Source organism: Drosophila simulans, chromosome 2R, assembly GCF_016746395.2.
Source record: "Drosophila simulans strain w501 chromosome 2R, Prin_Dsim_3.1, whole genome shotgun sequence".
Classification (NCBI taxonomy): domain Eukaryota; kingdom Metazoa; phylum Arthropoda; class Insecta; order Diptera; family Drosophilidae; genus Drosophila; species Drosophila simulans.
The window spans coordinates 5,128,539-5,154,808 of record NC_052521.2 but is presented as its reverse complement, the minus strand read 5'-3'; the positions used below and the strand labels follow the sequence as shown (position 1 = coordinate 5,154,808).

The 26,270-nt window shown below is 40.8% G+C and overlaps 1 protein-coding gene across 3 annotated transcripts in view; it reads left to right on the top strand.

Annotated features, from left to right (window-relative positions):
- Window positions 1-574: 574 nt before the first annotated feature.
- Window positions 575-26,270, top strand: part of LOC6733426 (terminal nucleotidyltransferase 5C) — a 42,187-nt gene continuing 16,491 nt past the window's right edge. Inside the window, exons 1-2 of one of the 3 annotated variants that reach the window (XM_039292162.2) lie at window positions 575-1,513; window positions 3,359-4,798. In XM_039292162.2, the coding sequence (XP_039148096.1) occupies window positions 3,779-4,798 (1,020 nt within the window). In that variant the 5' untranslated portion in view covers window positions 575-1,513; window positions 3,359-3,778. Of the gene's footprint in view, window positions 1,514-3,358; window positions 4,799-24,180; window positions 25,065-26,270 lie in introns of those variants that run through there. The other 2 variants (XM_016167303.3, XM_016167302.3) reach the window with 2 other exon arrangements.

Sequence of the window (26,270 nt, the reverse complement as noted above, 5' to 3'; positions counted from 1 at the left end):
AGAGAGCAAGAGAGAGACAGCGAGCGGCTCATTTCCGACTTAATTGTTGTTGCTAATTCCGTTTCGCGAACTTTTCGATGGCACTCTCTAGAATTGTCGGCGCCTCCGCTTTGCCCACACTCACTACAGTGGAACTTCGACGAGAATAAGATTTAAGGCCCTGTACATAAAGCTTAAGGTAAGAAAACTCATTTAAACTCTAGAAACTTCTAGATAGTGACATATCGTCATTACTATTGTCAATTATACACTTGACGGTGCCGAATATTCAGCTTATTGTTTTTTATTCAATACTTAACTAGTGTAAAATGTAACGCAGAGAAATAGCAATTATACTTTAAGAACGTTGGAAATTAACCTATTAACAGAATTCCATAACAAATCTTGTTTTTCTAAACCCAATGACTGTGAAACAAAATTATGTGCATATATGTTTATACTGTGTTTTTAGCCACTTTTCACTTAAAAACAAATGGCCAGTGATTTTAAAAAGTGCCCTTTCTAAGTGAAAGTGTTTTTAGGCAGGCCCTACTGTACCCGCCTGTACCGCTGCCGCCGTCGCGCGTCTTCGCCTGGCCGGCGGACCAGTGGAGCGGGCCAGCGCCATCAGTTGCTCGTCACATGTTCGACACTCAAGTAGACCAAACACAGGGAGCTGTACAGTGCCCACCGAGATCCGATCGAACGCAGAGCAGCCGTTAGACAGACTATTGACTGTAGCAACTCACCAGCAGTTCAGTTAAACTTGCACAAACTAAAAATTCCCATAATCCAACCGGAATATCGCTCTTTTTAGGTGCAAGTGCAACTTTGTTCAGCCCTTTTTGCTGTCAAATCGAAAAACCACATTCTCGAAGCTTTTGGGCAAGCTTCCGCAAAACGAAACGATCGAAACGCGTGGTCCGAAAACAACGAAGCAAATACGGCAAGAGGCGAGCGAAAAAGTGAAATTGAAATAATTCAAAATCAAAATCAAAATCAAATTCGAAGTCGAAAATCGCAAATCGCACAGTTGGAAGTTGAGTGAGCGAACGCGAGTGTTTGTGTGTGTGCGTAAGTGTCCCTCAGTGTGTGCAGTGCAACGGTATCGTAAGACGAAAGGTAACGGTAACCGAGCAATTGGGGTGTTAGCTGTCAGAATCTGTGCGCAGAGAAAACCGAAAGTTTTGGCTTGTTACCTTGCCGTAGTAATCCAAAATCAAAACCGAATACCGGATTCACCAATCGCCATCCTGGCCCGCCCTTCGACTTTAGTTTAAGGCGCTCTGCCAGCGGTTCGCCGGAACGGTAAACTCCACCCACACCCTGCTGCCCGTCGTCGTTAGCATACCGATACCGATAGACCACCGCCGATAGCGATACTTTGGAAAATCAGCAATCCGTGCCCCACTTTAGCTAGGATTCTGTTCGGTTTTAACCCTACGAAGAAGGAGCACCCGGCGGCAGAACCCGAAGCCGTTCTGCGTAATTTTGGATAATGCGCGACTAGGCACGAGCTGTCCGAATTGTTCAGGTAAATACATTCGTTAATATGTACATATGCATATAGGTGCACACACAATCACCGTTATTGATCTCGCTCAATTAGTGGGTCTACGTGACTGCAGCGCCGATTCTCAGGGTCCGGGGTATTCGCAGATCGCATCGTGCCGCATGGTGTTGTGTTCTGTTCTGCCTATAATGAAAAGCAAACCAGAAATGCGGATAACAATCTTAGGCACACACCACAGCATACACCTTTCCCTCCCTCTTCCCCTCCCCCTTACCCTTCCACCCCCTGCTCATCACTTTTGGGTCTCGGTTAGTCTTGGCATCTGGCATTTCCGGTTTCGCTATTTTTTGTCGGTGTAGATATGCATGTATGTATGTATGTACAATATGTAGATGAAAACACCTTCAGATATTATTCAACCCGAAATCCTCTCAAAGTGGTTTGGTTTCCTATGTTTTCATTGCAGTGCATATTTTGGGAGCATCTTTAAACATACATACGTACATATGTATTTAATGCAAAAAATAACTTGAAACCAAATTGTGCTTTTAAAGTTGAAACATCAATTTTTATAATTCTAAATGAACAATTTAATTAATCGTTTTCTAACATTTAAATATAAACCGTTTGTAGTCTCTTAAATAAATTAACTTCGAAAAACACTTGTTGTGGGCAAAAGGTCAATAACAATGCAATTTAACGCACGTGGGAACCCCAAATGTTGTTTTTAGTATTTATTTGACACAAAAACTAATACGTTTGCTCGTTAGAAAAGAATAATTATCGCCGTTCTTACGTTCATCCATCACTTTTGGGTTCAAGAACGGTTAGTGTTCGACAATTCTGGAAAAGCAATCACTGATTTGACAGAGATCAGTTTGAATTTCTCCCATTGCGATTGAGTCATAAAGTCTGGTAAATAACAATAAAAGTAGCCGGAGAACTGTTTTATTTTGTAAGGGGGCATATTACTTTCTATACCCTTCCAGAGAGTATCGTAACTTTTCTCATGAAATTTTTTTATTTAGCACTAATGATTGGATCCATTTGTACATACACATACTTATATCCATATCATATTGCTAAGCGAATTTTAGCTTCAGGCGATGTAAAGAGTATAAAATATTAGAGTATATATAGACGGACTTCACGCACTTTTAAAGAGTTTAATGAGCAATCTTAGCAGTTTATGGGGAGTCAAAGTTATTAATCTTGTGGTCAGTTTACCGATCATCACACATTTAATTCGGCGACTCTGTGGCGGCAGGAAGAGCAAGGGAAAATAAAATAAAGAATTCCGATACGAAAACTTACATCATCGGGCTGGGGGATAGAATGAGATGGAGGGATCGAAAGAGGGAGAACCAAATGGCAAGCATTTACATACCAACAAACATGGCACACAGGCATATGTACATACATATGTACATATTTTTATATATTATGCGCTATTTTTCGGCTTTTTGTTTTTGCTTTTTCGAATGAACGCAAGAAATAAGTAATACAAATTGCGCGTTTGAAAATGGTGGAGACTTTTATACTTTTAGCTCCTTTAGGAACCCACAGCAGTTAATCAAAAACAAAATGTGTGATAAAGACTAACAGAAAAGGGGGATGGGTGGGCACATGTGAGGAATACGCTTTCATAAGTGATTTTGGCTTCATAAAAATAAATCAAATGCATTTAGTACAAATAAGAAAAAGTCCCGAACGGAATGGCGAAAACAATTGTTCGAGAAAGCAAATAACCAATAACTAATTTTGTTTCCTCTCCTTTCTCTTTTCTCTCTTTACATGGTGATCGACGCCGCTCTCCCTCTCTCTCTCAATTGCTTATCTTGCGGTAAATGTCATCCAAACCAAAAGGGGTAGCAAAACGAAGAACAGCAATTTCGCCGAAAAGACGCAGTTAAAAAAAAGTGTTAGCAAGTGAGAAACAACATTCGTGAATTTCGTGATTAAAAACATTTCAAAAGGTGTACAACAAAAGCTCATTTAATATAAAAATAAAAAGAACGCAAGCGAAATATACAAAATATAATATCGCAGCGCGCCAACAACAAAACGTGGCACCACCAACTAAAAACACAAAAAAAGCTCAACGAAAACGAGAGCGAATGTGCGCGCGCGAGTGAGACAGCCAGATAAGCGGAGACAAGAGCGACAACAACAAAACACAAGCGCAAGCACGATCCAAAAGCCAATTGCGCACGGAACGTAGAACGCAGAGAACTAACGGAACTATAGAAGCGCAGCACGGATAACAGTTAACAGGGCAATCCAAAAATGGTAAACAAGAAGGCGGACAAGGACAAGGAGAGGCAGCAAGAGGCAATGTTGCCGGCGGCGGGCAAGAATAGCAGCAACATTGAAAACAGCAACAAACTTAGCAACAACAACAATAACAACAAAGACAACAACAACAACAAAACAAACAAGGGCCAAAACACAAAGCCCAACAGCAATAACAACAGCGGCAACAACAAAAAGAATGCAGGCAAAGGCAATCAGCAGCAGTCGCAGCGCAGCGGCAAGAAAGCAAAGCCGCAACGCCAACAGATATTCCTGCAGTCGCTGCCACGCGACAGCAGCAACTACAGAAGCAACAGCTTCAGGAACAGCATCGACATAAACAGCAACAGCAGCAACATGAGCAGCAACAGCAACATGAGCAGCAAGAGCAGCAGCAACATGAGCAGCAACAGCAGCAACATCTCGGACACATTGGCAACATTGGACAGTGGTGTGGGAAAAATGAATCCCGCTGAACTGCTGACAGCCGCCTTGGCCGTGCCCTGTGCCAAATGCTCCAAGCCATCGATGATCTCCGGCCTGACCACCGCCGTAACCGTATCCACAGCCCCCGCATCCGCATCCACCTCCTCCGCTTCGGCCTCCTCCTTCTCGTCGTCGTCAACCAGTTCCGGATCGGAGACCGCCAGCAATCACAGCGATCTCCATTACCCGGAGCCGGTTGTCTACTCCGCCAAGCAGTATCGCAAGTCCAAGTCCTACATGGGCGTATCCCAGTACAACAGCTCACAGAATGGCCAACAAGCGGGTCGGGGGCCCAATACCGCTGGCGGTGGTAATGGCAACCACGTGGCCTACAGACGTTCCCACAGCGACCGACGCAACTCGTTCGATCGCAGCTTCGCCGAAAGGAATCGCGACTTTGTGCCCATCGTACCACCGCCGCGTCCGGTCCTGTCCTCCTCCAACATCGCCGGAGTCATGGCCAGCACCACCAAGCTGACGATCATAGAGCGGCTCGGCAAAGGACGTCTCGCGTATCCCATAATGCAGGTGAGTCCAGAACGGATAATAGCACAGATCTTGTCTAGCAGTAAGTTTAAGTTAATTATTATTCGATGGGTGTGTGCGCTGTTTATTTGCGTTGACGAACTTATTTATTGGCACAGTTGGCAGTTTGACTTTAGCGTCTCTGTATCTGCTATCTTTAGAATATAGAGTTTGAAAACCTGCAGGGTAGGTGGTGAACTTGAATAGTAGATATTAGCTTAAGTTCGAAACAAAGGCAAGAACATTTGAATCGGGGAAAAACATGGAAGGAAATCACCGCATTTCTAGGAAAATTTATTGATTATAAAGTAATATACACTATATTCTTAAAACGGAAGTACTCAATTATTGGTTTAGAACAGGAAATACCACACAGAAAAATGCACGTTGAAACATGATAAAATGTAGTTATTTATAGAGTACTAAATACTAAAATACTAAATACTAATACTACTATATACTAAAATCATGTAACTTTGACCTTAGTTGTGATTTTCAAGTGCAATTGGTATGATTTTGATAAGTTAATGCGCGAAGTTATGCACTGTATTTATAGTTTGGTTAGAAATAACATTAAACATTAGAGATGCTTAAGATAGATAGTCTAAAAAACTAATGATGGCCCCCAAACTTTCCATACGTGAACTGTTGCCACCTTTCGAGAAGTTTGCGCTCTAATCAGCTTCAGCAGCTACCGAAGGAAGCAGCCATAATTAATGGCACACAAACAAGAACTTTGATAAGGGAAAAGAGGCAGCAAGGCAAGTGCTTAGTCATCCATATATTTTTGATAAGCTGATTTCATTTCGGGAGTTGCGAAATGGAGTCCAAACTATACTGCACAACTTGAGACCCCTGATTTGTGGGCTTTTTTTTTACAGTTTGCAATTGTTTTGCAGTTTGTTATCTCCTCCCTTTGTACGAGTAGTATATTCTTTTTGTTTGCTATTTACGGTTATGCACTTGGCACAAAATATTACGTATACGCCCTGGCCGACAGCGGCAGCGATTTTGTGCAATCGAGAGAGGCGAATGCGATGCTAATATACGGAAATACCGATGTCTCGCCTTGAATCTTCGTCACTCTTAATCGCTGGCCGCTTATGTATATATGTATATTCTGGCCCAACAACTCAAGATACCCCTTAATATGGTAACCAAATCGCTGCCAGAAGTTCGAATCTCGATCTCGAGTCTCAGGTATTTTATGCAAATTTCTCGCTGACGTCTCTGACTTTTAAGTTCGATTTTATTGTGGAAAAATATCAGCCGAAAGTGGTTTGATTAGCATGTGCCGCTAGCACTTGGCTAGTTACCAAAACTAGTTCTAAGCGAACCTCCTAAACTCAGGAAAAGAAACAAACTTATGCGAAAAGTGAAACTTGTTTGTGCTTTGGCAAACATTGCCAATGAAATGGGATGATTTAGAAAGCTTGGCGCAGACAAAGGGATTCATTTACTAGACTTTAAAGATCTAAACCAGTCATAAAGTTCCACAATTACCGGCATTTTTGGCCGAGTTGCCTTCGTTTCGCCTTACCAACTGATTCAACAATTTGTTTAGCCTTAGCATTGCCTTTGCTGGCCTTCAAGCGGTAACTAAAACTAGACGAAAACATTGAATATTTGAGAAAAACAATCCGAACATAAATTTTCTAATGAATCATTAGAATTAGATCTCTCGCCGCCTGTTGATGTTTACTCGTTGGGCGCAGACACACGCACACACATGCAGAGTTGCATATACCCCACGTGAATTTGTTTGTGGCACAGTGGGCCGAATTGCTCCACTGACTGGTGAAATTGTTTTGGCTTGGAAACAAATCTCTTCACACGTGGCCAGCACTTGGACAACGGAAGCGAGCCAGTTGATAAGATAAGTGCTAAGTTGTCATACAGAAAAAAGCTCCGTTTGTCATATGTGCAATTAAAGCAGGAGGAACGTCTTTAGAAAGTGAAATATGTCATTATAAACATTTAAATACCTAATTGGGATCCACTAACAAAGTTCTACAATGCTTATTTACATATACTATGGGCCCATGGAAGTTATTCAGATTTGATATCGGTCTTTACAGGTAGGAACACATAGGTTTTATAAAAAAGAAAATATTAAAACAAACTTCTTAAGCTTAGTAGGTGTTTTTTTGTTATAATCGTAAAATACACCTTATTTTCTTATAGCTTTCGATTATTTTCGTAGCTCATTTAAATGTAATTACTTATTTATGATCCGAAAACAGTGACGTTATAAATGTATTCTATAATAGAGTGGATATTAAATAATAATTCCAGGACGTGGGCAACCAAATGTTGCGATTAAACGATCGTGACAGATCATTCAGTGAGTTAGGAACTATAAATATTTATGATGCTCTGGTCGTTGGTTTCCTATAAATATGAAGTGAATGTGCCCTTACTGTATTTTAACTCGAAACTTAACTTTACAACTTGTTGTAAGGCAAATTTGCAGTTCGCCTTACAGTTTCGAAACGCATATGCAGAAGTGGACTGGAGTTCCCATCACGCGGGGATTTCCACTCAGATTCGAATCTCGCCAGAGATTTGCAAATATTCTGAAGCTTATCAGGCAGGGTGATTGTACAAGCACATATGGGCTTGCACATACAAATATATATATATATATATATATATATGTATATACGTATTGAAATACTATATATCAACTCTTCTGCTTACGTCAAGTCTCATTTGATTCTGTTTGTGAATGCGAGTGTGCTATATGGACAGGTGGAAGTGTTTACAAAGAACAGACTGAGTTACGAACTTTCTATTGGCGCGGAGGCAACTGATATAACTCCAACTCGAGCAGTTAGCTTCTCCAGTCGATTCTTTGGGTAAATATATTTAAAAAGTAGGTATATTTCTGTGCTTATCAGCAGATACATATATATATATATCGGAGTATCTGTGGCGTGCAAAGCCTATTATATTTTTCCTAATTATCATACTCTTTTCTATTATTATTTGAGCCAGTAAATATTACGCTACAAATTGCATATTGTTTTTCGCGAATTGCCACAGCTGTGTGTGGGCCAACTTTTGCTTCAGTTGGCTTCCACCAACTCAACTGCGTAGTAAAAAATCATTTATAAATATGATTTTGTTGGCAAAAAGCCGTCCGATTAGCGATCAAAAGTTAAACAAAAAAACTGCAGTAGTGTGCGCGATTCCTTTGATTATGGAAATCACTGGCAGAACAAATTAAAAATGAAAATAAAATCGCTCGGATTGTCAGGGGCTTCTAATCACGTGTGCTTGAGATTCCACACGCTTATCGTGGCTGCCAGAAAGCGTGCAAAATATAATAAATTCAATTGCCACGGCCACAAAGGAAAGGGGCTGCATAAACGTGGCTAGAAAGTTTCATGATAATTCAAATTTTGAGATTTATCACTACGGACCCGCGGGCCAAAGTACCCATTGCCATTCAGTTTCATCTTGGCCATGAAAGATGTTGAATTGGTACGAGGCATAAACGCATTTTAAGCCCAGCCTGAAAATAGGCAATATAAACTGCGTTTTCGATTGTAATGCTCACTTCACGAAAGTAGAATGCGTGTAGAGATGTTCTTTGAGACAGGTATTTCATGTTTTTTAACTACATGATGCTCAAAGCTGATTACATTTGAAAAGGCTGTAATAAAATAAACATATAAAAATATTGAAACTATCCAAAATACAACGCATTGTCCAAGAAGTTCACTTAATCTTACCTATTTGATAAGTAATTGGTTGATTTTATCTAATTGGTTTAATTTTAATTTAAAAAGGTTTTTAGAGTGCTCTTAAAGAATTGATTTTTTAAATAAAGAATTTAATTTGTAATGTTTCATATCATATATGAATAACGGCATCTAGTTCTTTATTAGTACATGTATGTATAAGATGTGGTTAGAGATACATATACCAACTATACATATCCCCTAAAGCTGGAATTTAAAAAGGAATTTAGACAGCTCTTAGAAAACTTGTTTTTTAAACAAAAAAAATCAAATTTTGAATGTTTCAGGTACTTTTTCTTATAATAGATATCATACATTGAGTACTTAGTATCGGTTGTGTTTTGAGATATACCAACTATACTATACCGCATCAAAGTTGAGTTTAATTCTGTGCGGAGCAGTACTTAAGCGTACATTGCTGGCGACGCAAGGTGGAAGTGCCCCTCCCACTCCGCCCGTCGCTAATTAGGGAAGACAATGGACCCTGTAATTAGGGAGACACCCGATAATGCCACGGGAATAATGGCTGGCGCCTGCGAAATCAGAGGCGACGGCAATCGACGCCGGCAGAGGCAAAGTCTGTTGGGATGGCGATGACCCCCCCAACCTGACATCACAGCATATCTATGGGCAACTTGGGTGTGTTTCAGTGAGTGTTTGTGTGTGTGTGTGGCAGCATAATAACAGGCTGTGGAGTAAAAGTAAAAACAAAGCCATCCAAGTGGTCAGCACGGCGATAAGAAGTTGAGAAATGCGGAGGAGCTCGAAATGTTTGCGGTCGCCACTCGAGTGGCGAATGCATTCCCATACGTATGACCATATATTTCTACGACAATGTGTCTATATTTGTATTTATATTTTGTTGCCTGTTGCCTGCTGCCTGCCGAATGTCGCGATAAGAAAGCGAGAAGAAAAGCTAAGAGGGAGAGAGAGGGAGAAACGCTGAAAATGCAGGTTCAATCGATGTTGATAAGGCAGCGACAACACCACTCAACGGAATTGTGTTTATTTTTAAGGCGCACTCCAACAGATCCGAGATTGCGTTGCATTGCATTGATTTCTGATGCCACTCGAGCAAAAGCGAAGCGTAAACGCAAATCGCACTACAATGTTTTGGGCCCAGAGGTTGTAACTGATAACCATGGCTCAAAAGAGTAGACATCGCCTGTCAGCGCAGCGATCATCAATGAATCTCTGGAGCAAGTGAGTGCACTTGATTTGACCGAAAGTTGGTTGAACCCGCGGGGATGTCCGTCCTCCAGTCGCTCGTTAGAAACTCATTCGATGTCGTAACAAACTGCTTGTACATATGCACACACATAGATACAAATATTTGAGCAATGTGTCGAAAAACAATAACTGCTGTTTGCTTACTTTGTGCTCAACAGAAGCTATTGTTGCTAAAGTTATCGCTTTCCATTTCGAGGGTATAGTTGGTTTGACTGCAAGTTTGCTAATCTAATATCTATATTTTCATAGGATGTAAGCTTGTAAGTTGTAGATACATATTTGTATAAGTAGATTACTGATAGACTACTGAAAGATACATACTTGCATAAGTAATCGCTGCTTGCTCACTGTATTTGATCAAAGGGTATCTGTGGGTTCGGTGCATCGCTTTTGCTTTCCTTTTCATGTTTTCCAATCTCAAAGATACAAAACCGCCCGCTAGGGTTTCCTAGGCATCTGTAGGTTTTTGTGGACAAAATAGACGCCAGTTATATGTACATACATATGTACATACGCGTACATACGTGCATGTTGTTGCGAGTGTGTACGTAAATTACTTGTTAGTCGCTGCCACTTGCATTCCTTTGTTGCAAATGCAACAAAATGCCTTGCAATGCATTCGCGTGCACCTTTCAAATTTTTTTCAGCTTCGCCTAATCTCCGAGTTTGACTTGCAATCGGCATTTTGCCGCCGTGGTTGTTGCAGTTTAGCTCCGGTGTTATTGTTATTGTGATACACTGCCAAAAGGTATTATGCATTTATTGTCAGAAGCTTTAAGTTCGCATAAAAAAGCATTTACGATCCCATCAATCATTCGCGGTGGTTTGAAAACGATTATATCTTTTCGTTTTTGTGTCATTTGCGTGGTACCAGTACCATCGCCCCATTTGCTGTCAAAATAAACAGTGGAATATTTTAAAAACAGCAAACGAAAATTGTGTGTTTTAACGCGAAAACTTCCATTTGAAGGATTGCAGTTAAGTGTTAGTTAAAAACGTATTTAAACTTTTGGAATTTATTTTGTTAGTTTGATTTGCACGTTGTTTATAAGTTGTTATTGTTCAGTTGTCTTCTGTGAATTATGATTGTTTTTCTTATTTGTTGTGGCTCTTAGGGCTATTAAAAAGCTATTAAAAATATATGTACACATATGTTTGCAAATAACAGTCTATTTCATTTTAAACCAGTTGTACACTTCAAAATATTGGTGTTGCTCTTCAAAAGAATCTATAAATTAACCTACAGATGCAATTATAATGAATGCAAAACCATCAAAGTACAAATTTTTTGGTTCAGAGCATTTGGTAGCTAATTTATTGATGCCACTTTGCTGTTTAGCACTGGTATGTGTGTTTTCATTTGCGGCCTCCTCTATTTGGTATTTAAAAGACATTTAACATTTATGCTTGACTAGCGGCTTTACTGACATTTAAATCGGCTTCTGTTAAGCGGTTGAATCGGCCGGCGATGGGCCATTGAAATCCCGAGTAGAATCGATTTCCATGGAATGTTTCGAGATCGGCGGTTAGCAGGCAATGGAGTACTTCTTCGGCTGATAAGTGTTGTGCAATTGCGATTCCTGGAAGTAAAGCCTAGAAATAGGTTCGAATGTTGCCAATTACCTCTTTTGATAAAAAAAATATAAATTATCTATTGTCTTCTGTGTGTGTGTGTGTGTTTTTGTCTGTCTGTGCGTGACACAAGTTACTTCCGGCAATTATCAACATTTTTGGGCTGTCTTCGCTTTTGTTGTTCAAAATAATGAAAAGAACGCACACATATGTATGTATGTATGGTAAGGTTAAATCAAATTTTTAAACAATAATAAGTGGGTTGAATCGGATTTGCTGCGATTTTTGTAAAATGTTTTTGTTTACGCTTCACTGTGACTAGGCAAAAAAAAAAAATAAACAAATGTAGAAACGACCGAAATGTAGAAAATTATTTATACCAATTTTCCCGCAATTATGACGAGGCAAAAATAAATTGTTTTGCCAAAATTATACTGCGAAATGATGAAACGATTTTTCGAATTTGGGTCTAAAGGTGTCCCAATTAAAACCAAAGGCTGTATTTATTGGTAATATCCGAACGATTACAAATTCAATGAATTTGGTACTTTAAAGAAGTTTAATAACACGAAGGAAAATATAATTGATAGGTGTGGCTATCGATAATCGATAAATCTGCCAGATCTAACTTGTTACAAAGCTTATAAAATTGTGCTAAATTATTGGAATTAAAGTAGATTTTCATATTAATGTTCGCCTTTATTCTGAATTAAATGCTGTACAATACAATTGCCAACTGTAGAACGTAGTTTAGTCCTATTTATAATTATATCGTAATGTCTATTCAAGAAGTTATTATTAAAGCTGGCGGATCTATTTTAGGAAGCACTTGTATCGATCACCACAGAATCCAATGTGTAATGGCATCTGCTGTTAAATAATTTGCAATTCATGTAACATCAGATTCTGATTTATAATTGCTCCAACACTCGCTTGTCAATTGCGCGTAATCGTAATCGAAGTGAGTGAACAATTGAATATTCAGTGTATTCAGTGTACTCACTGTGTGTTCCCAGCGAATCTCGAGTGAGTCAACATCACGTGCTGCCCGACTGGAGGAGTGTGGAGTGTGTAGTGTTAGCATTGAAAACTACCAAAATCGGACATTTGAGTTTTTCCCACTCCCCACCTTAATTATCGAATTGTGAAGTTTTTGCGATGTGGAGCGTATCTTAGAATGCGGATATGTTGAAACGGACGTTATTCTTTCACAAAGAAGTCTATTTGTGCGCCCAAATCCACTTTGCTCCAAATCGTTTACGGTTCCGCTTTTGTTATTAAAGAAGCAGTGGAGGCAAATGGCCAAAAATACGCAGTGTTTTTTACCCATTTCGTTGCCAATTTTTCAGTTACGGCTCGGGCATTAGAGCCGCTAATTCTTTTATTGCCAAAGTCGAAGAGTCATTTTTCTTTTTTTTTTTGCTTTCGACTCCGCTTGAAGAAGATGAAGATTGCCTTTGGCAAGGTCGTTCATTAATATCGCATATCTTGTGGTCGGTTTGTACATATTTATTTAGAGACTAGTGCAAGAAACCGTTTCTGCATTTGTGGCCGATGATTTCTTGGAATTTTCAATGCGACTTCACGCAAACCGTAGTTAACAGGTGCTGGAATGTCCAAAGCTGAATATATATATATATATGTATCTATTTTTGCGCAGCTATTGTTATTTATTTTTTCATATTTTGGCTTACGGCCATTTGCCAACTCCGTTTCGCCGCTGCTAATGCGCAAAAAAATAGGAAAAAACGAAAACGAAAATTCAAGAAGAGCCACAAACACTTTGTATCGAGTTTTTTTCTGTCGAGTTATTTTGAAGTGTTTCAACACTCGAGAGCGGTATGTGCTCAAAAACATCGGCAGACAAGAGACCTTATAGCAATTACTTTGTTTTGAGTGTAGCTAGAGTAATTAATGCTCCACTTAATTACATATTTTAAATTGGCTTGAGGTTGGAATTTAAAGGCTCTCCTTCACATTCACAATAGTGTTGTTATTTACGAAATGTGAAAATATAAGCAAAGTTTGTTGTTTAACACTTGTAATTATATACTTTACATGGTACTCGCTAGACTTAAGAAACACTTTAAACACTTTAAGCTTCGATGATAAAAAGTAACATTAATCAACCATATTAGTACTGAATCCCCAAGTACAGGACTGTCAAAAATATGAATAAATAATAAATATATTATAAATTAGGCACCCAAATGGCTAATATTTTCCCCACTACTCCCACAAATCAGGCGGCAAATTGGCAACGCCATTTGCGAGCTTAGTTCGTGTAATAATTAAACGGTTTCCACTGGGCGTTTTAAGTTCTAATCAATCGCACACCACTTATGGGGCTTAAACTCATTTCAAAACTATAATCGGTTCAATTTGATTGCGGCCTGTCGGTTATGGACTGCTGCTGGCACACTCACTTTTAAATGTATATGTATATAAATACTTATGAATATAAATCGCATTGTATAAGCTGATTTTGTTTGCATGCATATTCATTGGGCTGCTGCTGCTGTTGTTGTTGTTGCTTTCTGCTGATGTGGTTAAACAGGCAAATTAAAACGCCAATTGCAAGAAATGAAAGGCAGCGTGGAATGAACGCATTTACAGCAACAGCAACAGCAACAAACATTGGTAGGTTTGGCCTGGTCTCTTGGTCTCTTGCCGCCAAGTTAGCAAAACAACCTATAGCACTATAGTTAACAACAACAACATTAACAACAATAACAACTGCCTTCAATGTCAATTCAATGCAGGTGGCTACGGCTGCGCCCCAGCTTTATTCGACTCAGCCGAGTTCAGTTCACTATACTTCAGTTGGCTTAACTCGGTTCGGTTTCAGTTTCAGCTTCAGCTTCAGCTTCATTTTCATTTTCAGGCTTAAGCTCTTGGTTTTGGTCAAAAGCGAAGCATTGGGGCCTTTTGATTTATCTTCAACAAACTCGATCGCTGGATGCTGAGCTGTGTCCGCTTAATTGTTTCGCTCGGATCAAAATGGTTATGTAATCGCATTATGGCTCATTGCGTGGCCAAGAGAAAGAGGAAGGAAAAGGGTTAGCTGCTGCGAATTCCAGTTCTTGTAGTCATGACTCTACACTAAGTTTTACCTAGGACATTACCAATCTACGAAAACCTTATTACTCGCTGATTTGCCGTACAATTCGTTGTTGCTGAGTGTGTACATCCGCTTTGACTGCCTGTCACTCGCTGATCGGTTAATAGTATATCAGCGTTTGCATTCGACGTATCAAATGGTTATTGTATTTTGATTTATATCAAAACAGAACCACACCTACTGGCAACCCAAATACTTCGTGGCCGTCCAGTGCCCACCCTCCAGATCTGATCAGGTGAATGAAGGATTACCCAAACCCAAACCCAAACCCAAGCCCAAAGACCCAGAACCGACACCCAGTCCAAGTTTTTGAGCCAAGTGGAGCTTGTCTGCAGCTTCAAGCTGAAAAACTGACGTGACGGCAGGCAGTAGCAATACAGCTAGTTGTGCACTGAGCGAAATTATGCGCGTAGTATAGTAATATTTCATGCAAATTGAGAAATTCAAAGTACGCTTCATTTTAAATACCATTCTATTTATACTTAATAAGTTCATTGCATTTTCTGTCAGTGTAGAACCTGCAGCTACCGCCACAAAGCACCAGCTATAGCAACAGTTCACTGTGTCTCTGTGCGCCAAACTGGAAAGATCGGTTTCAGGTTTCAAGGACTTTTCGGTGGACATTCACTTTTGCCTATAAGCATGTATAAGCATGTATATGAATTTTCGTACAGAACCACTCGAAAAAACGAAAAACGAAAAGCGAAGACGCAGAAACCAAACTCTTGAGTTGAACTGCATTTTTGCGACTCGCGATCAAGTAAGATGCAAGTAACTGGAGTTTTCCACCGCTTCTCGTTCGTTCGTTCGATCGAATCGTATCGTTTCGTTTCGGATCGAATCGAATTGAATCGAAAGAAATCCCAATAACCCAAAAAAAAAAAACAGGGCCTCGCCCCAAAGCTTTCAACTTGCCTTTCAATTATTTTGTCTGCTGAATTCCCAGCCGCTCAAAAAAGCAACGGTACATTGTATTTGCTTATCTGTTTTGCATGCCAACTGCATTAAAGAGCGGGGGGGTGGGGCGGTGCAGAGGGGGCGGGAGACGCTAGCACTCACTTGTCTCGTTTCATTCGCCGTTGCTCTTGCCCTACGCGAGCGAGAGGGTCGATCGACTATGGCTGCACTGCTCTTCAGGATTCGAAGATGTTTGATTTGTAATTTGTCATTTCTTATGGCAAGCTTAATATTTCTAGGCCTAGCGTTGGTTTAGTACGTGACGAAACGCTCTACCAAGAGTAATTTATAGGAAGTGTGTAAAATTCTTTTCCGTTAGTAAAATGTACATCATTAAAAAAGTCTGACAAATGGCAGAATAGAGAAACTAACTCTTCTTAAATTTCTCATTAAATATTGGTGCTTCTTTGATTAAAAATAATTAATGAATGGAGAATCTTAACTGATCCTCTGCATTGCTGGGTATTCCCCCATCGACTTGAACATCTTATCGAGCTCCAGCATTTGCTGCATTCATTACACAATAAATTATAATACGGGTTTGCTGTGGAATCCAAAAGGTTTCGCCTGCCTTAGCGCCCACTCGCCACCCACTGCCCCACCTGCTCCCCCCGCCATCATCGTCGTCGTCGTCGTCATAATGCCGATCATTAGTATTATTTTGCTCCAATGCTCTTTGCGATTGGATTGGATAACTCGTTTCGATTCGCAGCCAAGTGCAAACTTGATTCGAAGACGTCGCATCTGCAATTTTGACATTTCGAATCAACCTTGAATTCAAATCGAATGCGCGAGTGAGATTTGCACACAGCCGCCACCCGCCAAAACCCCTCGGTTTAAGCCATAAATCCGTCAGTTTATGGCAATATGTTTTGAGGGTTTGGCCGAATGTAATACCGATTCTGGCCATATGCTAAGCCGGCTTGATTTTTTTTCTTCTTTTGTGTTGTTCTAGTGGGCTATATGTACATATAGTGTGGAAAGGTCACTTGGTTCTTTTTTCCAACTTGTTCGCATCGAAGCTTTCACTCAAAGTTGCGAATTCCGCTCAAGGCCTGCGCAGTGACGAAGGTCATCGAAGGACTTGCTCTTTCGCTCCTACTCGATGGAATTTTATGAATGAAATGCACGAAACCCGGTACACCTATGCCTCCCACACAACCCTCTCTCCTCTCTCTTTCTATCGACGTCGCTGTCTCTTTCTGGCGTGCCCAACCTACGACAAAGATTGTGGGTATCCATGAATGAATGACGCAGTTTCTGGCGTCTGCTAGAAGGTTCTACTGTTTCGTTCCCACCACCCCCCAACGCCCCTCGCCGCTCCTTTTTGGCCATTCACGGTGACGTCAGCATGCGTAATTCCCAAACGCGTGGGCGGGCGTAAACGTGTGGGCATGGTCCTGGCCTGCAAGCCCGTGTAACTTACGCAAAAGAGCGGCAAAGCGGGCGTGATTTGTCATTATTCGCGAACGAGTATTGTGTGGTGACTGAAACCATCAGATAACATTCACCACCCACTCCACGCAGGGAGTACGAGAAAAGTGGGTGGTCGTACGGTGAAGTGGGTGGATTGGTATCCGAGCGGATGTGGGCATAAGATAAAGCAGCTTATGGAGTTTATTTTCCAGGGCACGGAGTTTTTCACTAGCATGATCGATTGCGGATAGCTCGGTTCCCTTGGGCAAGATCGTAGACCTCAGTTGCTTAGTAGTTCCCCTGAGTAAAGTATCCAGGCACTTAATTCCCCATTGTCTTGTAAATGATCTATATAAATATAAAGCCTATAAAGATAAGGTTGCTTTTAAGAACTTTTAGAAATAAGGGCTTATTCATATCCAATTGGGTTAGATATTGGCCATTCATCATAAAACTTCATCTGGACATAATCAAAACTAATTTGATACGGACTGATCTGTGTGAGTCCATGTAAGTTTCCGCGAAGGAATGATTTACCTTTAAACTCAGTTGACTATAGTATAATAGTTAGTAACTATAATAAGTTAGTAACCTTCTGGGGTTATGTGCTGTGCCTAAAATTCAATTTACAACCGCTGCATAGGGGAACATAAGCATTTATGATTTCACCAGCAGTCCTTAAGGCAAGAATGGCAAAAAATAGCCTTAACGATAATTATATGTGTCGCCCAGTCGGCCAATTCCATTGCCAATCCTGTCCTGTTCCTGTTGGAGGACTTACGTAATGCACTAGTTAAGCTTAAATTGCACTTAATTGAATGTTATATTGCTGGTCATGCGCACGCCCACGCCCATCACGGTACTCCGGCGCCATGAACGGCAAAAGGCCACGCCCACCCGTCTTCCGCCCTACACCCCTCACCCCTCACCACCCCCCTCCTAGGTCCTTTTTCCCTTCGGGCCCCGTTTCATGGCTCTTTTTCATGCTGGCAGCAGGCGCCAGCAGCCTTGCAAAGTCCGTCTGAATGGGAGCTCCGTTTGGAAGACACTGGGAAAAATAAGTGGCAAAAGTAGTAGACTAATTTAGTAACTTATAAACAAATTGATACTTTACATACTTCATATTTATTTATTGGAAAGGAATGAACTATAAAATTGTTTACCTGCTAAAACAGCTTCGAAGTTAAGTTTGTAAACGTTGTCTATTCTCACAATATTTAAATGTCAAAATAATTAGTTGGAAGTAACTGTGAGTTAAGAAATATTATAGGTATCGTCGTTAATTTTATGAAAATGAAAAAAAGTACACAAACGTTTATTTGAGTGGCCGACAAACCACAAGGGACAACGGGCGCCTGTCGGCTGCCAACCTCCTGTTGACTGGGGGAGTAGCTCCGCCTCCGTCCCTGGTCAACTCAACCTCCAAATCCCCCAGCCGCCCAGCCGCTCGACTCCCATAGTGCTCCGTATGGAAGCCAGTTGCGAACCGGCTTATCGATTTTTCATTACTTACTCAATTTAACGCTGACGTCGTTTAGGGATCTGTGGCAGGTTGCTGCAAGGATGTGCGAATTTGCGGTCCTTGTTCTCGCTCGACATCCTTGGGTGCCTTTCTTCGCTGCCTTTGGCATCTGCCTTGCTGCGTTGGCGTTTCAAAAAGAAGGGCTTATCCCCTAGATGCGCTGAAAAGTTTTGAAAGGTGAAAGTGACTCCTTTTGATGATGATATCTTTTGTGGTTACCGTGAAAATTTCGACTTGTGAAGGGATTACAATCAGCTTCAGTTTTAGTAAAAAGTTTTTATAAAAAAAAAAAAAATTGACGTAATTTCCATTCTCAGACTTTTGAATTGAAACCCTACTTTTAGAACTATCCTTCTATATATTTATATCCTTCCTTCTATATATTTATATCCTTCCTTCTATATATTTATATATAAATTTTTTATTTTTTTTTTTCTGTAATGAGAGTATTTAATATTCAGTAATTTCTTTCGGGAAAATAATTCCCTACAATTTTCTCCATTTCCTTTTCTTTCTCTTTTTATTTTCTTTATTTGTGTTTGCCGCTTTTTTTCGATATGCCGCCCACGCCAGCGTCAATGGGAATTCTATTTTTAGCTAACTAAATTGCAAATAAGGCAACTCACTCAGTCGAGAATAATACCTTCGCACTCAGAAATCGCAATCGAAATCGACAAAATGAGTACGGAGCACGGAGCATCGTGCGTACGGCGGAAGTGTACGAGCGAGATGGTAGCTACTCCGGATCCAGCATCGGATGTAGCACGGGTTAATCTGCGGTCCGGAGCCCTTTGGCCTGCTGTCGTGGGTTCGTGTGGGTCGTTGTGATAAAACGTGTAAGTGCTTAGCACCAATTTACGAGTATTTCGCACTCGACACCCACATGGAAACACTGGGAAATAACATTGAGTAGGTATATTGAAAGGATTGGAATCGCAAGATATTATTCGTTGTACAGGACTTTATACAAACTATAGCAACACTAGCCTATTCGATTTAAAGGTGTCCGTTTGTCCGTATGTCCGCATGTCCGTCCGTATAAATCGAGTTTCTGAGATAACTATATGAGTAAACCAGTTATTAAGATAGTGCCACGCACTCTGTTACACCATTAATAAGCAATTTTGTTTAAATAATATCATAGGTAGAATGTCAAACTATTAGTAAAGCCGCAGGATATTTTCTTACTTGCAATCATATTCGATTTCATACGAATATTTCGAGTGTACTTTACTTTTGGAACACAATTATAATTTTCCGAGGGAAGTAAGCCAACGAAAGCGGGAGAGATTTAGCCATCCAATCCCTGACCATTCCGTTGATCCTGCCCTTATGGTGTCCTCGTCCTCGGCTCACCGGCGGCGACATCCGGGCGACAGGATATTATCCTTGGAGCTTAGGTGCTAGCAATGTGTCGCCGTTTCACGCTTCACTCGCTCCCGGCGACGACCAGACAACTTTCAATTTTCAAACGAAAACGTCTGAAAAAAATGGCAAACCGAATAATAATAATTGCTGTGCGTGTGTGTGAGTGAGCGCAGCGGTGGGGGGGAGGGGTGCTTTGTATTATCAAATTGGTTCATGGCAATTCTTGTGCGTTGTTGTGCCGCAGTTGCAGTTGCAGTTGCAGTTGCATTTGCGATTGGAGTTTAAATCAGAGACGGAGCCGCAGAGCCGCGGAGCTGCACGAGCTCGTTAGCGGAGGCTGTTGCCTCCATGGAGGCGTTGTTGGTTACCCGCGACTGGGTGACTTGGTGACTTGGTGACTTGGGGACGCGTTAGCTCGGCTACCCGACGACTGAAGAGTGTTAGGACACAGCTGCTGCAACCAGTTCCAGCCTCAGGCCATTCTAATGTGTCCGTGTCTGCAAAGTGAGCGTTGCCACAGTGGGCACTCTATGCGCAGCAACCAGCAGCAGGGCGCAGATTAAATTCTATTCTGTGATATTCTTTATTGTTAGGAACATTCATTCATTCAGCAGGAACGACTCTCTTTGGGATTCTTCTAAGCTTGTTGTTTTATTCGCTTGGTCCTTCCCACGTGACTTGACTGTATGCAATTTATGTGGAGTGCATGCGTTGCATTGCTGCTGCTGCCGCTGCTATTACTGCGACTGCCCTTGGAGTCGTTTCTTGACGTGCTGCAATAAGAAACGGAAAAAGAAAGAAAAAAAAGAAAAACAAGCACACACTTTCAGAAACTCCGACACGGACACAATTAAGGTCGTTTCTGCGTGGGCGTGTGTTGGGATGAGGAGATCGTTAATCTGCAATCCGCCGGCGGCGAGAACGTGCCTCGCATCCAGGATGCCACTTCAATGCGATTCAATTCGATTTGATGCGGTGGCGTCTTCGTTCTGGCCAATCTTCTGCCGCGCAGCCTGTTGCGCTTTCAACGCTGATCAACGCTGCGTATACGTAATATTCGAGCTTTGTGGCTCACTGCTGGCTGGGTGACTTTCACTTTTTGTTTGGCCGTACTGTTGCGGCTGCAATTTGAAATTCTTGCATAAAAGCGAATGCAATAAGCGACTGAAATGCTGGCTAAATAGCTGGCCAACAGATAAGGTAAAAAGTGGCCCTGAAAGTGGGTGAACCAAGCGGACGGAGTTGATGGATAGATAAATAAATTGGCAGTGAGCGTGCGATTATGCGACACAGACTTTGGTCTTAATTCAATATTTCAACAATTCACTTTGCATTCTCTCGGCCAGCCATAATCAAACGACATTTTTTCCAAAGCGACTAAAGAACACAAACAACAAACAGCGAACAGCAAATAGCAACAACTAGCAACAGCTGCTGGCCAACACCCAATATGGCTAACACACACACAAAGGCCGATTTGATTGCATTAGAGTAGAGTCGCTACAGTTGGAGGGGTGTGGTGGCTAATGGCGGGAGGGGGGCGGTTGGACTATAAGTGCAACAGAAGCAGCGAACTGAGCTGGGCAAACTAAACCAGTCTTGAAAGGTGTCTTTTATTAACCTGGCCCACAGATACACACACACACACACACACACGCATAAGTAAGGCAAAACACACTTTTTGGCCAGCCGAGCAAAAGTGAAGTCGTCAACAAGTTCCAGCCAGAACTTGTTGTTGGCTATCGGCCGTCTTTGGTTTTTTCCTACTTATATTATATGTATATGTATATGTGTCTTTGCTCTTGCTGATATTGTCCCATTGTCTGCGGTCTTACCAAAGACAATCGTCGAACATGTCTTTGCTATCACAATCAAAAGTCAGAAATGTTTGTAATATGGGGGTTTCCAACGGGAATTGGTTGGCAGAAGTGGGTACAATCCAGGTTGGCAGCAGGTGGAATGCTCGGTTACAGTTTACAAATTATTTTGGCAATTTATTTGAATTTATCTGGTTTCGCTCGGAAACAATTTACCACCACTGATTCGATAATTATCTTTAATTGCCAAAACGTTTTTGTTTTTAATGAGAAAGTAATCTTAGTTTGGCGTTTTCATTTCAGTTTACCCTTTTCGAAACGATTTCAAATTTAATTAGTTTCAATTACTTTCGATTTTTCTAAGATTTTTTATTACTTTTGATAGCAATTAATCTCCCATTGATTATCGCTTTGATTTAGTAGTTCTTTTTTAGTGCTGTAAATTGCCTTACAGGTTTTTTTTGGTTGGTTTCAAACTTATGCTGATTTGAAATATTAATTACAAAATACAATCGAATGGTCTGTCTTGAGTGCTCTCAGCTCGCTGATTCTCTATAATTTTTTTCTTCAATATGAATTTTTTATTTATTCTTGTTTCTGTTTTTATTGGCGTTTTTGGTATTCAGCGTCGCGGATTTCAGTGAATAAAATAGCAATTTGAACGTTTCTTGTTTTGCGTTTAGTGTGTGTGTGTGTCTCGGAGTGTAGTAAACACATTTTGAAAATCGAAAGCAAGGTCTTTTCTGCAGACAAGATTGCTGTTGCTGTTGTTGTTGCTGGCGTACCTTTAAGCTCGGACTTTTAGTTTAGAACGTAATTTGTAAATTAATTATTGGGCATAGTCACATGTTTGGGCCACGATCCTATCTAGCGTACTAGCCATTATATTTGGTTGTCGTGGCTTCGGTTTGTTTTGTAGGGCTTTAAACTATTTTTACACGGGCGGCCAACAAACAAACAAACTCGATGGCAGGCAATGGAAAAATGCATGGCAAATGCATATGTTTGAGATAGCGAAACAAGAAACACCCACTTTGGGTGGTGGTGGTGCTTTTTAGCGGGCAGAAGAATGGGTGCTTTGGTGGCACGTGTCTGTCTGTCTGTCAGCCGCTCGACGTCATTGGCCACTAATTGCAATTAGCAGGGCCAAAACAGCAGCAGCGACATCAGAAATTGCTTCTTTTTTACTTTGTTTGTTTGTTTTTTGGTTTTTGTTTGACGTTGTCAGGAGCAGCCGTGCGATAAGCAAAGCCCATAAGTCCTGGTACTCTCTACTCCTACGGCTATAATCGTACTCCCAATGATGCCGGTTTTTGCTGATAGCTGAAACGAAAGCAGCACCACCAACAGCAGTTCACATCCGAAACGAGATTGTGCCAAGATCGGTATCTGCATCAAAAATATATATGGTAATTCGAATGGGGAGATTGCTATTGCTATTGCTACATTTTTTATTACCGTATTGTGTGCGTTGGCAAAACGTTTAAAACATTTAAGCACAGCGTTTTAAATCCATTTGAATTCATATGCTTAGCATGCAAAGAACTGCCGCTGATTAATTCTTAATTGATTTAGAAATTGGTGTACAAATTTTCCATGCGTGCGTCACACTGCGTATACGTAATATATATATTTTGTAAAATTTCGTGTTGTGACACCCCAACAAGCAATCAATTCTATACATATTCATAAATTACACATTTATACATATTCTTTATATGTTACGCCGAGTATATTTAATTGTTTTTTTATTATTATAAAAAAAGCCAAACTTTGTAAAAGTAAAAGGAACTGAAATCGTTTTTTTGTTGATGATAAGCCGCATTAGCATTTCTGTGTGTTTATTATAAAAGTTCTTTTTTGCTTTTGTTCTTGACTAGATTTCTGTTTATAGAATGCGTTGTTTTAATCACGTTTTGGCATTTGTTGATTGGTTCAACTTGGCCATCGTTTCCTCCAAATTTTCGGCCCACATGTCGTATACATGATCTAAAGTGATTGTACGAAAATAAACAACTAATTGAAGAGCAGAACAAATAGCCAGAGATGCGAATAAAAATAAGTTGTTTATTTCTAAAAATAAATAAAAAGTCGAGCAAAGCGTTGTTGACCAAACGATGAAAGAGCAAAGGCAACAAAAAGCAATTAAATGCTCGAGTTGAAACGCCAAAAGGCGACTTTTTAGTTTGAGCTTTCAATCGAAGTCGACCGACTGCATTGAATAAGGCACATTTGCGATAGTTTAAAATTTAATTAATTAAATTCTTTTAGGAGCTGCCAGAAAGCCGAAAAAGCTTATATTTCTGACGTAATTGTGCCGTTAGCAGGCCACAAACAAAGCACTCAACGCCATGTGTGTGTGCGTGAGTGTGTGTGTGTGTGTGTTTATTGTTGTCTTCTGATCGAAGTTTGCTCGCTTTGCCGGTTTCGAAAAAGCGAAAAACAGAAGTCGAAAAAGCGAAATAAATAAAATAACAGCATAGCAACTAGTGTCGGTGGCGCAAAATATAATTAAACTTTCGAATGGGATCAGCTCGGCCTGCAGTTTCATTTTGTTTGATTTTCACTCAATTGAGCGAGCTTTCCGCCGCCAGAGCCGGAGCTTTTCTCACTCAACTCGAGCGGTGGAATGGCCGCGTAGTCAAGTTTCATGCCAACGCCGATTGCCGTTGAAATCAGTCGTTCAACGAGAGTGACCGCGTGCGAAAGCCAGAATCAAGACACAACGCACATCCTCTGTACTCATAAAGCAACTGCATTATTAAATTCAAATAAGACAGCTGACAACTGAAAAGAGCAGACCCAATAAACAGCTAGAGAAGCCAAGCCAGCGTCTTGCTAAGCAGAACTCAATCGGCTCCTTGTACTAAACACACATAGTATAAGCACCGACCGACCGACCGACCGACCGAGAGGTGTCCATCGAAAAGTCTAGAAAGAGCGAAGGAAATTCCGAAAGCCCCAGCGGAAAAATCGAGGCAACGAACATTCTGGCAACAGGACTGTTGCTTCGCCACCACCACCACCCGCCCACTCAACTGCGCCCACATCGAGTGGCAGAGCCAACATATGTTCGCCTGGCTACACCCAAGCTGAACTGCCTTTGGACCATATGTTGTTAACGTTGTAACGTTGTTGTTTCGTGTGTGAACCAAATAGCATACATACATACAAATATATAACCATAGCCATATAGCCGTAGCCATAGCCAAACAAGAGAAATTTCCCGAGTGCGCGTGTGTCTAGTGTGTCTAAAACATAGCAAGAAAAAAGAAAAAAAGCAAAATAAAAAAAGAGCAAGCAAGAAGAAAAATCAAGCAAAAAAGTAGCAAAAAGTGCAATTGAAAACGAAAACGAGGGGAAGAGCCGAGCTAATTGCCAGCAGCAGCACAGCAGCCAACTCTCGCTAAAACCAGAACCATCTGGAGTGCTGTTATATTTTCGCCCATATATCCTGTCGCTCGTCGCATCCAGCATTCTTATGAAACCGGAAAATCGGCATGAGTCGTACAATGCAAAGGTAAATGTCAAGACCACGCCCACTTCCACTGCCACTCCCACTCCCCTCCACTTCAACACACTTCAATTCAAGTCCTGTATAATCCATTTCGCTGGCTGCCCCTTTCATGTTGCATGTAGCATATGGCGAAACTCAAATGCGCAAATATCCAACCTATCTGTATCTCAACATTTGTATCTGTATCTGTCGCCGACGAATCTCGATAGTGTTTTTTCGTTTTATTTTTTCGTTTTATGTATCTTTAAGTGCGTTTATGGCATTCGACTCTCTCAACTGTTCACTGCCGTAGTTTGGTTTTGGCTCATTAAGTTTGAAGAATTCGCAATGATTATCGTGTTATTCTGTTGTTATTCTGGTATTGAATTTCATTGTATGAAAATAAGAAGCAGCAACAGATGTTTGAATGGGAATAGAAGAATCCGCAGATGTTGATCAGAATCTAAGTGAAAAGTTGACGATGGGGAGTATTCAGTTTGAGGACAACAATGGATGGATCGTGAGTTGTCACAAATCTGCCTTGCATTCATTTTGAAAATCATCTTAAAGGCTTAAAATCAACTAGATTGATACTGTATAGATACTTGCAAATAAATGAAAACAATATTCGGAATAATTAGTATTATATTAGTTTGTCGAGTCATAAGATAAGTGAGTTCTTAATTTAAAGCGATAAGTTTTTATGATCCTGAATGATTTCTTGTTATTAAATAATGAATATAGGGTTGCCAAGACACTTTACAAATCATTTCGATCATTTACAAAACTCCTTGAGCGGACAAAAACTGCGTAGTGCTCTGAAATATTGTTTGGCATAGAAACCTGGGTTCGCGTACGACATTCAAATGAATGCAATGCATATGGCTGCCGTTGGCTCGGAATTTCAAATTGGAATCGGAATTCGGAATTGGTATTCAAATTCGATTTCCAATACATAATGTCAGCTCTTCGCACACAGACTATATATATGTACATGGATAGTATATATGTATTTAGGAGGAGTACCCATAGCCATACCCATACCAAGGTGCCCATATCCACGCACATATCCGGGTTCGCCAGCTACGACGTCAGTTTCGGTGGCGGCCTTAGTTTTTCACTGGCTGCAGGTGAAACCTCACCTGGGCTACTTGATCGACTTGGTCTTGGTCTGGGTCTGTTTTTCGTGTTTCTTTCGCTGGTGTGGTGTTGTGTTGTGGTATGGTGTGG